A 17,724-nucleotide genomic window follows, 5' to 3' on the forward strand; every position below is an offset into this window, starting at 1 on the left:
AAGCAATAAGTCACTAATTATATATTCCTAAAGCATAGTTTTAATGATGATATTTGACATGTTCAAAAATATTACATGGTTTCTCCTTATTACAGAGATTGTAAGTATTTTCACCATAAAAAAGAAATAACTGTGAAAGGCGATAGATACATTAATTAGCCTGATTGTGGTAATTATTTTTGCAATGTTTATATTTAAAAAAAATCATGTCGTACTCCTTAAATACATACCATTTTTATTTGTCAATTATACCTCAACAAAGTTGGGGGAAAAAATAAAAAACAAAAATAAAATAAAAAAAAACTTTGACCTTGGTATTCATAACATTATATGATATGATCCTAAGATAACTATCTAATATTTCTTATTACTTCTTTAATCATATCTTTCCCTTCAGCCAAACTGGAAAGCTTATTCTTTCCAAACATATTTCATACTTTTTTATCTTCACCCTTGCTTATGTCTATACTTTTGCCAGAACAATTTCCTTACTTTACCTGCCTTACTTTATCTGCCTTTCAATGTATTTGGAAGTAGGCAGGTAAGTAAGTCATGATCCTTGCCTTCAAAGAGTTCATAGATCATGAGGAAATGGTCACATAAACTGCTGGTGAATTAAAACAGAAGAAGTGCACTATTATAGGCATAAACAGGGTATTAAAGAAGCAAAGAAAATGTTACCTCCAGAACACAAAAACGTACTCAAAATATTTACACTGGAAATGTTCAGACTTGAAACTTGGATTCTATGTATAAACTTCACATTAGATTTTCAAAAACACTGATCTGTAGAAATGTCCCTAATCCACACAATGTCCCATTCTCATCCATTTCCCCTGCCCAGTTCAACCCAATTTGGCTGCTCTTTCTCAAAAGATGAGAAATTATCTGTACCTATTTGTAAGTAAATATGCTCAGAGTTCTGCCAATAATACAAATCTGACTTCTGTACTTAACTTGTCATAAACAGATAACAAACAGTTCACAAATTGAAACCAGTCTGCAATCACACCTTGAGTAGCACTATCGCACACATACTTTTTTTTTTTTTTTTTTTTTTTTTTGAGATGGAGTCTCACTCTTTTGCCAGGCTGGAATGCAGTGGCACAATCTTGGCTCACTGCAACCTCCACCTCCCGGGTTCAAGAGATTCTCCTGCCTCAGCCTCCTGAGTAGCTGGGATTACAGGTGCACACCACCATGCCCAGCTAATTTTTTATATTTTTAGTAGAGATGTGGTTTCACCATGTTGGTCAGGCTGGTCTCAAACTCCTGACCTCGTGATCTGCCTGTGTCGGCCTCCCAAAGTGCTGGAATTACAGGGGTGAACCACCGCACCCGGCCACATGTACCTCTTACATCACCAAAAAGATTAACTTTTCCGTCTTTTTCTCCATCAATCAAAATAAATAAACAGAAACACAATTAAACAAAATATTTTAAAATTATGATTTAATAAATACAAAGCAGCTATTGTAAATAACTTAAAGGATACGAATTTCTGTGACAGCCTTCAGGGAACCTAAACAATTTTCTGTTACCTCTGGAAAAAAAAAAAACCTACATATTTATATAAATATTTAAAAATTTTTAATGGTCAGCAGCTACGACCTGAAATGAATATTTTTATCCTTTCCATAAAAACTGTTTCAATAAAACTAACAAAACTTTTTATTGAGAGCAAAGTTAAAAATATTTTTAGCACACCGGATAAAATATTTTAACACACAGCCCAGCTTAGAAAATAATGCAACATAATAAAAAAACTGCAGTAATTGCACAGAGAGATAATCTACTCACATTTACTATATTTGTACATTTTCCCCTATGCTGAGAAATGCAGATTAGTCTGTACTCATAAAATGAACTGAAAAAGCAAGAAATTACCTTGAATATCATGACGCTGGAAAGCAACTGGAAAAGATGGTGCTTTGAACATGCCTTCTCTGATTTCAGAAGCAGAAAAAGCATTATTTGCTGTAAACACATTTGCAGAATATTGAAATTTCTGCTTACTACTGCTATAGTTCCTTGATTTCCCTTTGTTCATTTCTGTTTGTACAATTTTCACTGAGCCAATGTGAGAGTCCAATTCACTGTCATTGGAATAAGCACTCCTATGTATATTGTCAGATATTTTAAATAATCTGCAAGAAAAAAAGACCCACATATTTTCTTACTTATAACACTTCCTTGGAATATGAAAAACTAGCATAAAATTGGCCCCTTTAAAAACATTCATAGATTATGGTTTACTCAAACAAAAAAGCTAAACATTCTCCTAAAATATAACTTGCTAAGTTTATCACCGAAGTATGTCTACTTTCCTAAAACTCAGAGAAATCCATTTGTGGTAGTCAGCCTCCAAAAATGGCCCCAAAGATCCTTGCCTGCTCCTCACACCTTTGCAATCTCCTACAAATTGAATCACGGAATCAGGACTGGCCTGTCTAACTAGCAGAGTACTGCGGAAGTGCAAATGTTTGACTTACAAGGCTAGGTAATAAAAGACATTGCCCCTTTCCCCATGGTCTCTTAGATCTCTCACTCTGTGGAGAGCTAGTCACAATACAAAGAGAGCACTCAAGCAACCCTATGAAGAGGCCAGGTGGACAGGTACTGAGGTCTCCTGTCAACAACCAGCACTGACTCTTCAGTCAAGGACAGCAAGCCACTTTGGAGACCTGATAACTCCTGTCAAGCTTTCAGATGACTGCAGCATGTCTAACATTTTGATTGTGGCCTTCTTGTGAGAGGCCCCCAATGTCTTTACGCATTCTCACAAGAGAGCCTAAGCCAGAACTACTAGCTAAGTTGTTCCTAAATTCCTAGCCTGTAGAAAATGTGAGAGATAATAATGTTTACTGTTGTTTTAAACTACTAAATTTTGGGATAATTTTATTACACAACAACAGATAACTAATACTCCATTTAAAGTCAGTAAAGTGCTTAAGAGAGAGAAAAAGTCACTAGATATAGTCACAGTAAATAGTAAATTTTGTAACACCTAATAGTTAAATTTAACTGAAGTGATTCAAGCTACTCAATTATATTAACATACTAAATTTATAGGAATAAATTAACAGACTTGTTATGAATTAAAAGTTGTCAGCAACTGCATTTCACACCACAGAAGCTACCAGATAAGACAGTTTTCCTAGCCAATCAAATCAGCACTGTGTACCCCCCAAAAAAGGAAAAGATGTAAACTAAGTATATCAGCAGATTAAATCATCCCAAACTCTATATCTAATAACCACTTCAGTGTAAGAACTACTTCTATGCAAAGTTCTAAAAACAAGGAAACACTTTATCTTTATGACTGTACTGTATTATATTTCATCAAAAGACAATCTATCAAAGTAACTTGTTCACAATATCCCTAAGGGATGAAGTAACCATTAAGGTTCCTGATAAAATACTCACATCTTACAGAATAAGTAATGGAGACAACTTATTCATTCAGGGCTGAAGATCAAGTTTAATTAGCAACGGCCAGTGATTTCATCAATCTTGTCTATGAAATGGAACCTCCATTAAAACTTGCCTAAACAACAGGGTTCTGAGAGCTTCTGGAATGGTGAACACATCAAGCTGCTGACAGAGTGGCATGCTCAGAGAAGTTATGGGAAGTCTGTACTCCCTCCCTCATATTTTGCCATATGTATCTCTTTCACCTGGAGTTGTACCCTTTACAGTAAGCTGGTAAATGTAAGTAAAGTGTTTCCCTTAGGTCTCTGAGTCATTCTAGCAAATTATTAAACCCAATATGGGGTCATGGAAGCCTCAAATTTGTAGTTGGCCAGACAGAAATGTGGGTAGCCTGGGAATCTCATTTTCAGCTGGAATTCAAAGTGGGGTCAGTCTTACAGAACTGAGCCTCCAACCTGTGGGGTCTGATGCTAATCCCAGGAGTTAAGCATCAACTTGGTTAGATGCCAAGTTGGTGTCAGAGAATCAGTTGGTGTCAGTCAACACCCAGTCTTTACATTTATGGTCAGCTGATTTCCAATGACAGTGCCATAACATTCAGTAGGGAAAGAACAGTCTTTTCAACAAATGAGGCTAGAACAACTGAATATCTACATGCAAGAAGAATGAAGATGGACTCCTACTTCACACAAACATTTAAAATATTAAATGACAGATCACAGACATAAATGTAAGAGCTAAAAACTCTGAAACCCTTAGAAGAAAACTTGAGTAAATCTTCATGACCTTGAATCAGGCAATAGTTTCTTAGATATGACACCAAAAACATAAGCAACCAAAGTAACACCAAATAAGTATTACATCAAAACAAAAGCATACGCATAAAAGAAAAATTAGATAAACTGGACTCTATCAAAATTTAAAACTTATGCTGCAAAGAACACCATCAAAAAACTGAAAACCCACAGAATAGGGGGAAATATGTACAAATCATACAGATGATAAGAGACTTTGATTGAGAATAAAGAACTCTTAAAACTCAACAATTAAAAGACAAATAGCCCAATTAAAATATGGACAAAGGACCTGAATAAGACATTACTCCAAAGAAGACATACAAATGGCTGATAATCACATGAAAAGATTCTTAACATTATTGCTATAGACTGGGTATTAATGTCCCTCCCTCCAAATTTATTTGTTGAGGCCCTAATCCCCAATGATTTTTGTTGTTGTTGTTCTTGTTGTTGTTGTTTTGAGATGGAGTCTTACTCTGTCACCCAGGCTACAGTGCAGTGGCATGATCTCGGCTCACAGCAACCTCTGCCTCCCGGGTTCAAGCAATTCTCCTGCCTCAGCCTCTTGAGTAGCTGGGATTACAGGCACCCACCACCACGCCTGGCTAATTTTTGTATTTTTAGTAGAGACGGGGTTTTACAATGTTGGTCAGGCTGGTCTCGAACTCCTGACCTTGTGATCTGCCCGCCTCAGCCTCCCAATGTTATGGTATTTGGAGGTGGGGCCTTTAGAAGGTAACTGGGTTTAGACGAGGTCATGACAGTACCTCCCCATGATGGAATTAATGCCCTTATAAAAAGAGGATGAAACATGAGCTCTCTCTGTTTATACACACACCAAAGAAAAACCATGGGAGAAAATAACTAGGAAGAGGGTCCTCATCAATAACCCAACCATGCTGGCACTCTGATTTCTGACTTTTGGCCTCCAGAATCGTGTAAACAAATGTTTGTTATTTACACCACCCAATCTATAGTATTTCATTATAGCAGACCAAAATAACTAAGACAATTAGTCATTACAAAAATGCACATCAACACCACAATGAGATACCTCTTCACACACCCAGTAGGATGGCTATAATACAAAAGACAGACAACAACAAGTGCTGGCCAGAATGTGGAGAAACTGGAACCCTCAAATATTGCTGAATGGGACTGTAAAGTGATGCAGCCACTTTGGAAAACAATTTGGCAGTTCCTCAGAAAAGCTAAATATAAAGTTACCATATGACCCAGCAATTCTACTTCTGAGTTTACATCCAAAGAACTGCAAACACACATTCACACAAAAACTTGCGTGCATTTTCATAGCAATATTATTCACAATAGACAAAAAGTTAAAACAACCCAAATGTCCATCAACTGATAAGTGAATAAACAAAATGTGGTATATCCATTTAATGGACTATCATTTGGCCATTAAAAAAAAATGAAATACTGGCTGAGCGTGCTGGCTTACGCCTGTAATCCCAACACTGGGAGGCCGAGGAGGGCAGATCATGCGGTCAGGAGATGAAGACCATCCTGGCCAACATGGTGAAAACCTATCTCTACTAAAAATACAAAAATTAGCCAGGCATGGTGGTGCACACCTGTAGCTCTAGCTACTCGGGAGGCTGAGGCAGGAGAATTGCCTGAACCTGGGAGGCAAAGGCTGCAGCAAACCAAGATTGCACTACTGCACTCCAGACTGGGTGACAGAGCGAGACTCCAAAACAAAAAAAAAAAGAGGAAGGAAGGAAGGAAAGAAGGGAGGGAGGGAGGAACGAAAGAAGGAAGGGAGGAGGGAGGGAAAGAAAGACTAATACATAACACAACATGCATGAACCTTAAAAATGTTAAATGCAGCCCTTCATGCTACAAACTCTCAATAAACTAGGAATTGATGGGACATATCTCAAAATAAAAACAGCTATTTATGACAAACCCACAGCCAATATCATACTGATGGGCAAAAAATGGAAGCATTCCCTTTGAAAACTGGCACAAGATAGGGATGCCCTCTCTCACCACTCCTATTCAACATACTGTTGGAAGTTCTGGCCAGGACAATCAGGCAAGAGAAAGAAATCAAGGGTATTCAATTAGGAAAAGAGGAAGTCAAATTGTCCCTGTTTGCAGATGACATGATTGTATATTTAGAAAACCCATCCTTTCAGCCCAAAATCTCCTTAAGCTGATAAGCAACTTCAGCAAAGTCTCAGGATACAAAATCAACGTGCAAAAATCACAAGCATTCCTATACACCAATAACAGACAAACAGAGAGCCAAATCATGAGTGAACTCCCATTCACAGTTGCTTCAAATAGAATAAAATACCTAGGAATTCAACTTAAAGGGATGTGAAGGACCTCTTCAAGGAGAACTACAAACCACTGCTCAATGAAATAAAAGAGGACACAAACAAATGGAAGAACATTCCATGCTCATGGATAGGTAGAATCAATATTGTGAAAATGGCCATACTGCCCAAAGTAATTTATAGATTCAATGCCATTCCCATCAAGCTACCAACGACTTTCTTCACACAATTGGAAAAAACTACTTTAAAGTTCATATGGAACCAAAAAAGAGCCTGCACTGCCAAGACAATCCTAACCAAAAAGAACAAAGCTGGAGGCATCACACTACCTGACTTCAAACTATACTACAAGGCTACAGTAACCAAAACAGCATGGTACTGGTATCAAAACAGACATATAGACCAATGGAACAAAACAGCCCTCAGAAGTAATACCACACATCTACAACCATCTGATCTTTGACAAACCTGACAAAAACAAGAAATGGGGAAATGATTCCCTATTTAACAAATGGTGCTGGGAAACCTGACTAGCCATATGTGGAAAACTGAAACTGGATCCCTTCCTTACCCCTTGTACAAAAATTAATTCAAGATGGATTAAAGACTTAAATGTTTGACTAAAACTATAAAAACCCTAGAAGAAAATCTAGGCAATACCATTCAGGACATAGGCATGGGCAAGGACTTCATGACTAAAACGCCAAAAGCAATGGCAACAAAAGCCAAAATAAACAAATGGGATCTAATTAAACTAAAGAGCTTCTGCACAGCAAAAGAAACTACCAGCAGAGTGAACAGGCAACCAATGGGAGAAAAATTTTGCAATCTACCCATCTGACAAAGGGCTAATATCCAGAAGCTACAAATAACTTAAACAAATTTACAAGAAAAAAATCAAATGACCCCATTAAAAAGCAGGTGAAGGATATGAACAGACTCTTCTCAAAAGAAGACATTTATGCAGCCAACAGACACATGAAAAAATGCTCATCATCACTCGCCATCAGTGAAATGCAAATCAAAACCACAATGAGGTACCATCTCACACCAGTTAGAATGGCAATCATCAAAAAATCAGGAAACAACAGGTGCTGGAGAGGATGTGGAGAAATAGGAACACTTTTACACTGTTGTTGGGAGTGTAAACTAGTTCAACCATTGTGGAAGACAGTGTGGTGATTCCTCAAGGATCTAGAACTAAAAATATCATTTGACCCAGCAATCCCATTACTGGGTATATACCCAAAGGATTATAAATCATGCTACTATAAAGACACATGCACACGTATGTTTATTGTGGCACTATTCGCAATAGCAAAGACTTGGAACCAACCCAAATGTCCATCAATGATAGACTGGATTAAGAAAATGTGGCACATATACACCATAGAATATTATGCAGCCATAAAAAAGGATGAGTTCATATCCTTTGCAGGGACATGGATGAAGCTGGAAACCATCATTCTGAGCCAACTGTCATAAGGGCAGAAAACCAAACACCGCATGTTCTCACTCATAGGTAGGAATTAAAAAATGAGAACACTTCGACACAGGGTGGGGAACATCACACACCAGGATTTGTCATGGGGTGGGGGCTGGGGGAGGAATAGCATTAGGAGATATACCTAATGTAAATGACGAGTTAATGGGTGCAGCACACCAACCTGGGCATATGTAACAAACCTGCACATTGTGCACATGTACCCTAGAACTTAAAGTAAAATAAAGAAAAGAAAAATATTCACCTCCAAAAAAAAAAAGTTATGTTAAGTGAAGGAGACCAGGCACAAATGGCCATATATTGTATAATTCCACTTATATGAAATGTTTAGAATAGGTAAATCCATAGAGATGATAGAGACAGAAAGTACATTAGTGGTCACCAGGTGCTGTGGAAAGGGAGGAATGAAGAGTAACTGTTAATTAGTAAGGAATTTATTTTGCAGGAGATGAAAATGTTTTAAAATTAGTTAATAGTGATGGTTGCAAAACTATGTATTATAAAAACCAATGTGGGTAAATACATAAGAATGAAAAAAATAGAAAATAATTCTACACTTCAAAAAGGTGAATTTATGGTATGTGAATTATATTGTAATAAAGCTGTTATTACAAACATTATAGAGATCAACCTTAGCTGGACCCTTTACAGTGTCCATCAATCCTACCATTATTCTAATTAGACTGCTTTCCCATTCTCCATAATTTATTCCACTCTTCTCATTCTTGCTCAGTACTCTCACTTTTCCCCTCAAACTCCACAGATAACCACATCTCCTATGTCAGAGAAAACAAAAACAATCAACTAAACTTCTTCTGTATCTTGAATCCATATACCCAATTGAATATCTGGACTATTTATAAATATCTAAAATCAACATGGCCATATCTGTACTCATCACCTTCCTCCGAACCTGTTCTAACTTTATAGTTCTTTAAATCAAAAAAAGGCACTACCAATCTTCATCATTCTGGCTCAAACTGAAAACCTAGGAGTCAGATCTCATATCCAATAATCACTTAAGTCCTGTGGGATTGTATCTCCTAAATAATTCTGCATTGTCTCCATTCCTGATACCACTGTCCTAGGTCTGGCTACCATTTTCTCCCACCTAGACTAATAAGACAATCTTTCTAGTAGACCTTCACAATTTATTTTAACTCCCTTCTATTATAATTTATGCTCCATACTGGGGTCAAAATGAACCCTTAAAGAAAAGAAAATCTAATTTCACTCCTCTGTTTAAAACCCCAGGCATTAGGAAAATGGGTCTCAAACTTTTGTGTGCATAATAATCATCTAGAAAATCTGTTCAAAATGAAGATTCCTGTGTCCCACCTGGACTGTTGTGGTACCATTTGTAGTAGACAGTTAAATATTACAATTATGGTTATTTTTATGTGTAGGACAAGGACTATGACACCAGGAATGCAGAAAGTAAGGAATTATTTAGGAGATAGAATTTTGCTGTTTTTCTCATTCACATTCTACCATATTTAATACTTTTAGACGTACAAATATTCAAATTTATTCACAGAATATTATTTCATTTAATTATAATAATTACCTTTTCCGGAACACTGATGTGTTCTCTCCTTTATCTTCTGCAAAATTAAGTAATTTTGTATCATCAGGAACACTCTTCTCAGGTGCTATCTCAGTGCCAATGTGATTTTTATACTTCTGAGAACCATATGTCAGCTTGCCAGCAACATGTGATAAGTCATTTTTACCTACCCCTTCTAAATTTAAATCATCCTGTTCATATTTATCAGAAGGAAAGGCAAATTGGAATTTTTGTGTTGGTGAAATATAATTCGTGCCTTCATTAGTTATCTTTAAATTTGATGTTAACATTTTTGGCCTCTTTTCCTGACCTACAAAAAAGGAATATATTAATTATTACGCGTTCTCCATTAAAGAAAACTTTCAAAATGATGATGAAAAACTTCAATAAAAATTCCAAGTTAAATATGAAAGCCAAGAGCAAAGCACTAATAATAAGATAATCTGTAATACCATATACAGTTTTAAAATACAGGTGATTGTTACACTTATGGTATATTACATCATTAAAAGACACTCAGAAATTAATATGGAATTACTGAATTAAATTGGAAGTTTATATGGCACCTGCATTATAAAATAGGTTTAATTTCTTTCTGACCCATAACAAATTATACAATTATACAATTATGAAGATTTACAATTTATATAAATGATTTACACACAGAAATACAATGACCAATTATATACAATGTTACCAAACACAATTCATTATTAACGTATCTAATGCTTTTAAGTTTGTAATCTTGCTTCTAAAATCAAAATAAAGGAATGTTTTCATCAGAGTGATAGAATTTTAAAGGTTTCTTTAGAGGCTTTACAAGAATTTTTAGGGAAGTTTAGGGGGAATTTGGACGTCTTACTAGAACTTAAATTTGCTTTAGCATCTATGTATCTACATTGTACTCTATGCTATATATCATTTGATGTAAGTATATATATAACATATACGTAAATTATGAAGCTTAATAATAAAATGTATGTGCATGAACATACAACCCAATTTAAAAATTAAAATTTTAGTAATATTACATTATGTCACATACATTGTTTGAATGTGCTTGTTTTTGAGCTTTCTAAAAATGGTATCACACTATATTTAACCTTCTGCATCTCCCTTTTTTCACTCAATATTTCTGGGATCTGGTTATCAGGCGATCTTACCTTTAGTAAAAGGCAAGGCAAACTGAACAGCAGTGATAGGAGTTTTAATAGTCACAGAAAAAACATTCATAAAACAAAAATCAAAATGTGTGTGTAATAGTGTATTGTGTGCATTTATGTATGCATATGTATGTGTATTACATGCATAGAGAAGAAAAATGTTTTAAATTTTAAGATTTGGTGGGCACTATTTTGTTTTTGGGGGTATGTATGTATTTAGAGATAAGGGGGATCTGTTTATTTATTTATTTAGAGATAGGGTCTCACTATGTTGCCCAGGCTGGGGTGCAGTGGCTATTCACAGTTTCCTAAGTAGCTGGGACCTGTAGCTCACCAGCTTGGTGAGCACTCTTTTTAATAAAAGAAGGATCCGATTTTCATTTTATTTCATTAAAATAAAGACATTTTCATTGTTTGCATAATAAGTACACATATTTGGGGGGATATCTGATATTTTGATACATGCACACACAATGTGTAATGATCAAATCAGAGTTTTAAAAAAAATATTGCCATGAACTGTATGGGTTTGGCTTCACAACAAATAAGTGATAATTTACCCAACAGTTTATTACTTTCTTTTTTTTTTTTTTTTTGAGACGGAGTCTCCCTCTATTGCCCAGGATAGACTGCAGTGGCACAAACTCAGCTCACTGCAACCTTCGCCTCCTGGGTTCAAGCCATTCTCCTGCTTCAGCCTTCTGAGTAGCTGGGACTATAGGCACACACCACCATGCCCAGCTAGGTTTTTTTTTTTTTTTTTTTGTACTTTTAGTAGAGATGGGGTTTCACCATATTGGCTAGGCTGCTCTCAAACTCCTGACCTCGTGATCTGCCCACCTCGGCCACCAAGACTTTCTAATTCTTCCTCTAACTCCTGAATAGCTGAAATTTCTGAAATCAATACCCAATATGACCATACATATTTTGGGGGCATATGCAATATTCTGATATATGCATACACAATGTGTAATAATCAAATCAGGGCTTTAAAATAAATATTGCCATGAACTGTATGGGTTTGGCTTCAAAACAAATATGTGATAATTTACCTAACAGTTTATGACTTTCTAATTCTTCCTCTAACTCCTGAGTATCTGGAATTTCTGAAATCAATGGAGCAGGAGGGAGAAACCAATCCAATGACTTTTCATTATCTGGATGGCTATATAAAATATAAAAATGTGAGTACATATGTTAATAAAGATATAACATGATAAGCTATGTATTTATTAAACATTACTCAATTATAGACTCTTAAACATCCTACAAATTAACTTTCTGTCAGCACTTTGATTTATCCCTACATAGCAGTGTTCTCAACCTTTTACCCTTATGTATCATAGGATTAATGAAACTGCTGTGTGAGATATGCTACCTAAATAATGGCAATAACTCTATATCCTTTTCTCCAATTCAAATGCAAGTAACAGGAATCTTAAATCTGCTCCAATATAAAAACAAAGTAGTAAATCATTCTCAAACTTTAGCATTTTAACTATTACAAGTAACGAATTACTTGACATATCTCACAACTAATCATGGGTCATCAATGTGTAAATGACACCATTACTGATATTCCAGAGCTGGGATCCCCAATGCCTGGGCTGCAGACTGATACTGGCCTGTTAGGAACCTGGCTGCACAGCAGGAGGTGAGCAGCAGGCAAGTGAGCATTACTGCCTGAGCTCTGACTCCTGTCAGATCAGCAACAGCATTAGATTCTCACAGGAGTGCGAGCCCCATTGTGAACTGCAAATGAGAGGGCTCTAGGTTGCATGCTCCTTATTTGAATCTAATGCCTGATGATCTGAGGTGGAACAGTTTCATCCTGAAACCATCTGTGGAAAAACTGTCTGCAAATTCAGTCCCTGGTGCCAAAAAGGTTGGGGACCGTTGTAGAGTATTCCTATAACATTATTACAAATTAATGTCCTAACCTAAATATTTTTAGTCCAGAACCATCTACAAACTACAAAAAAGCCAAGAAATCATTTGAAACTGACAATCTCTTTATAACCTATAGTAATTGATATTTTTGCCACCCTTTTGGCATCATTAACTACCCCTCCTCATCTTTCAACTGTGATTGTGTTAACTGATACTGCTTTAAAGGTTCCTTTCCCATCAAAGTTGACTTGTTCTTCATTAGGACAAAAAGATAAGTGTTGGGTGACAGGAAATAAAGTTGAGAAGAGCATCATATATTTTGTCTATACTAAGTCCCAAAGATTTTACGATCTAGTCATTTAGGATGTTACGCTCTCTAAAGTGAGAGACTCAGTCTTTTACTTTTCTGTCTCTCAGAGCACCTAGCACATAGCTACTCTGACCATATTTTCCAAGTAAAAAATCTACAACGCATTATCTGGCAACGTCTGACAGGCTGTTTAATAACAGGCCAGATCTTTTAAAATTTAGGACTATGTCAGAGGGTCCCCAAGATCACCCCCAGTTCAATAATTCCCTAAAATGACTCATAAGACTCAGCATACAGTCCTACTCATGGCTACCAGGACAAACTCCAGAAAAACCAGGCATGAGCTTTTAAGAGTCTTCTCCCAGCAGACTCTGCGGGAGGCACTTAATTATCTCAGTAATGACTTAGGACAATACCCGTGAAATGTTGCCAAAGAAGGGAAGCTCTTCAAGGACTCAATGCCCAGGTTTTTACTGGGGGAGAACTAACATTAGCATAAGCATCCCCTGTCTGGCACACACCTAAATTCCAGAATCTCAGAAAAAAAGCAGGTGTTCACATAAACCATATTATTTGTATAAACAGTTTACACACAGCAAGCCACTGTTGTCAGTTATGGAGGGGATCTTCCTGAAATCTAAGTTCTCAGACGCTAGCCAAAGCCAACCTTGCAAGCAGGCCTTTTCAAGAACAGCAGTTTAGGCTGCTATGTTAACTCTTTTCTACACAAGGACTATTTCAGAAAATCCAAGAAAGAGGAATAATAGCTCTACTATTCTGCCTCTTAATAAAATCAAATCTTCCTTATAATTTCCCAATCTTTTTTCCAGAGGTGACATCATCATCCCAGTCACCCAGAATCCAAACCACAGTATCTTTTTTACTAAGTAGATCTAGATACATACTAGGTCTTACTGTATATTCCTTGTAATGCTTCTTAAATTCATCATTTCCTTTGTGTTTCCATGGTCATTAAAATAATCAAGGCTCTTATTAACTTGTCTTAACTGCCCTCACTGCCTCCACGCTTTCTAATATATTTTACAAGTTCCTACCACATTCATTTCGAATTGCTTTCATTACTCCATTCAAAATCCTTCAGTGGCTTTCAAAGATTGCCAAACTTCCTAGTAGCCTTAGACTACCTTACAGTTTTAACCCTCCTACACATACCTTATAGTCCAAACTAAACTGAACTCCCTGTTGTATAACAAATAGATAATGCATTCCATCTCTCAACTTTTTTTTCCTTCTGAGACAAGAGTCTCACTCTGCCGCCCAGGTTGGAGTGCAGTGGTGAGATCTCAGATCACTGCAACCTCCACCTCCTGGGTTCAAGTGATTCTCATGCCTCAGCCTCCCCAGTAGCTGGGATTACAGGCATATACCAACATGTCCGGCTAATTTTTGTATTTTTAGTAGAGACGGTGTTTCACCATGTTGGCCAGGCTAGTCTCAAACTCCTGGACTCAAGTGATCTGCCCACCTCAACCTCCCAAAGTGCTGAGATTACAGGTGTGAGCCACCGTACCTGGTTACTCCTCACCTTCATTCAAAGATATTTACTCAGCTTGCCCCTGTGCCCTGTCCCCCTCAGACATCTACCTACAGAAGTTCCACTATTTTATGCATTCATTAATCCATTCAGTAATTATTTATCGAGTACTATGTGCCAGGTATTATTCTAGGCACTAGAGCTTATATTCAAAGGCTGGCTCAAATCCTACCTTTTCCAAGAAATCTCCCTAGGTTCCCAAAGATTTTCTCCTCCCTTCTTCTTATAGAAGGAATCTATAATATGTATATAGTCTGCCTTGAGGTGTGTGAATGTACAGATAGATAATAGCAAGAAACAGGCAGATAAGTAGATGGATAGCTTTGACAGATATTTGATACTCCCTCTAGATTATAAACACCTGAGTTTTATTTTTATGTCCATTTACATCAGCAGTACTTAGCAAAGTCCTTTACATAATTTCAATAAATATTTGTTGATTTAATTCCACAGCCTTTAACCCACAGTGAATTATATCCAAAATCCTTATTCCAGCACTTAACACACATCACCATCTAACCTCAACTTAGAATTTCTAACTTTATGTCTGTTCCAATGTTTCTCCTTCATGAATCGTCTATTCCAGGCAACTTCTCTACACATTATCCCTTACAAGTACCATGAATTGTCCTATCTCCATTATTTTTCTCTTGCTCTAACACTCTGCCTTCAAATGCCCAGTTCTTCTCTTCCTATAGGAATTATCAAATCCTTCAAAGCCTCCTGAAGTCTCCCCCTACTACCCAAAAAGCCTGACCTGACTGTGTAGAGCAAGACAACCTTCCTTCCAAGTCTGAAATTTCGTTGCATGAACATAGGCTTCTCATTTGCTTCGCACATATTTTTGACTATATTTTCAGAAAAACCACCATGTTACAAAATTTGCATTGGCCAGTCCTGATTAACACATGTCGCCCCAGTTGGATGTGCTCTTTCACTCTCAAAAGTGTACCAGTATAGATGGTTATTTACATGGTCATATTATTTATTAATGCCTTTCCATTTGTGTGTTTAATCTCAACTAGATTTTAAGTATTTTGTAAGTAAAAGTCTGTTTCATCCTTTTTATAGCCCTTTCAACTTTCAATCAATATTTGAATGAACAAGTAAAATAATGAGGCAATAAATGTACCTCACTAAAATAGGATAGTACAATACACTAAAAATACATAGAAAATTCAAAATTGAACAATGCACATGAAAATCCATAAAAGCCAGTATTTAACATACTACCTACTCTCCAGTCTTGTTTTCTTTGGTCTCACATCTTTATTCCCACCCCTACTTCCTGCCAGCACTTAATGTGCCTATCATACTTTGCCTTTGGCATACTGTTCATTGTTTCCAAATGGTGATGTCATTCCTTGTCCTGAGCTACTCTTTGAGCATTATTTCTCATTTTTAGCTTGGACAAAAATAATTCGAACAAACCAGAAATGCAAATAAATGCAACCAAATAGGCAATAATCGATTCTTGAGTTTCACTCTGTTGCTCAGGCTGGAGTGCAGTGGCACCATCTTGGCTCACTCCAACCTCTGCCTCTGGCTTCAAGCGATTCTCATGTCTCAGCCTCCCAAGTAGCTGGAATTAGAGGCATACGCCACCAGGCACGGCTACTTTTTTGGTACTTTTAGTAGAGACAGGGTTTCACCATGTTGGCTACACTTGTCTCGAACTCCTGACTTCAGGTGATCCACCCGCCTCAGCTTCCCAAAGTGCTGGGATTACAGGCATGAGCCACTACGCCTGGCCCAAATCTATTCTATTTTTTAAATCATAACATTTAAGATGTTAAACTTCAGTTACTCCCCTATACTACTGGTAAGAGAATTCCATGTTTACCAAATATGTAACTGAAATATCGTTCTGTTGATTCCTCATTTTTATTTGTATATTTACCAGAGAGAAAACTAAAACTCACCCAAATTCAAAAAACCCTAAAGTAATACACTGTGTTATCAATCTTTAAGGGAGACTTACTTTTCAACTTCATCTGGTTTTTCAAAAAACAAATTATCCAAAGAAAACAAGCAATCATTTGATTTCAGCATTGTTGAAAACTGGACTTTGTCATAAATCTACAAAATATGGAAAAAGTAGTTTATAAAGATGTAGAAAAATATTTCTGTATAAACTATAATCACTAATTTTCCACAGTCTCCTGTAAAATATAACCAAAGACTATCCTTCCAGCTTCATCATCTGCAGCTTCCTTCGAAGCACTTCAACATTCAAATACATTATTCTCTGTTTTCCACTCATTCATGGATTCAAACTTGCTCCCTTCTCTTCATAGTGCTCCAATGCTTGGAACGTGTTTTCTTCCATTCTCCAACTGGCAAATTCCTCCCATCCTTCAAGGTATAGGTCAAATGTCATTTCTTCTTCAAAGGCTTTTCTGAATTTGTCTTCTTCCTCAAGGCAGAATTAATCAGGCTTCTTGGGCTCTTAATATTTTGTTCACACCTTTATTTTTGAGTTAGGAGAGCACATTTTATTGTGAATGTGTGCACCTCTAACAATATACTATGTACATATGCAGGGATTTGCTTCAAAATAAAGGGGAGAGATGAAGGATTATTGAAATAATATTGACAATGAGTTGATCACAGCAAAAGCTATGTAATAGGTACATGGGGTTCACTATAATATTTTTTCATATGTTTGAACTTTTTCAAAATTAAAAAATTATAAGTTTAACATACATATGCATATTTACAATCATATTACATAATGCATATACTACATATGTTTACATTCTTTTTTAAAAGATAATTTTTGCACTCAGAGATATTATCTAAACACAAAGGATAAAAACATTCAGCAATGGCCACCTTGGAACATAACAAAAATCTGGGGCTGAACAAAGATGCAAATGTGATTAAAAAAAAAAAAAACTAGTCTCTAGATACATACATAGCTCCCATTAGAATTATTTTTCCCTGCATATCCCATTTTTTTCTAAATTCTTAAACATCAAAGAACATTCTATATGACAAACCATAAAATCAGATGAATTGCAAAACATAAATCACATTTCTGTTTCTTCTGTTTTAGTTAATACATTGTAAATTTGTCCTCAAGACAGAAACTACAATCGAAGAAATTGTATTAATGCCATCTAGTGGAGAAATACACATTACCAAGTCAGATTATGTCTCTCCAATTTTGAATCCTCCTTGATGTGGGGATGAGATAC

At 36.3% G+C, this 17,724-nt stretch overlaps 1 protein-coding gene across 1 annotated transcript in view; it reads right to left on the bottom strand.

Annotated features, from left to right (window-relative positions):
* The window catches only part of LOC112633712 (probable ATP-dependent DNA helicase HFM1), a 130,305-nt gene that overhangs the window by 109,906 nt on the left and 2,675 nt on the right, over positions 1-17,724 (bottom strand). The window contains exons 3-7 of the mRNA XM_025400580.1: positions 16,506-16,603; positions 11,822-11,934; positions 9,607-9,916; positions 1,888-2,147; positions 1,496-1,543 (exon numbers count right to left, since the gene is read on the bottom strand). Of these exons, the coding sequence (XP_025256365.1) occupies positions 1,496-1,543; positions 1,888-2,147; positions 9,607-9,916; positions 11,822-11,934; positions 16,506-16,603 (829 nt within the window). The remainder of the gene's footprint in view (positions 1-1,495; positions 1,544-1,887; positions 2,148-9,606; positions 9,917-11,821; positions 11,935-16,505; positions 16,604-17,724) is intronic.

This window comes from Theropithecus gelada, chromosome 1 (assembly GCF_003255815.1).
Source record: "Theropithecus gelada isolate Dixy chromosome 1, Tgel_1.0, whole genome shotgun sequence".
In the NCBI taxonomy this organism is placed as follows: domain Eukaryota; kingdom Metazoa; phylum Chordata; class Mammalia; order Primates; family Cercopithecidae; genus Theropithecus; species Theropithecus gelada.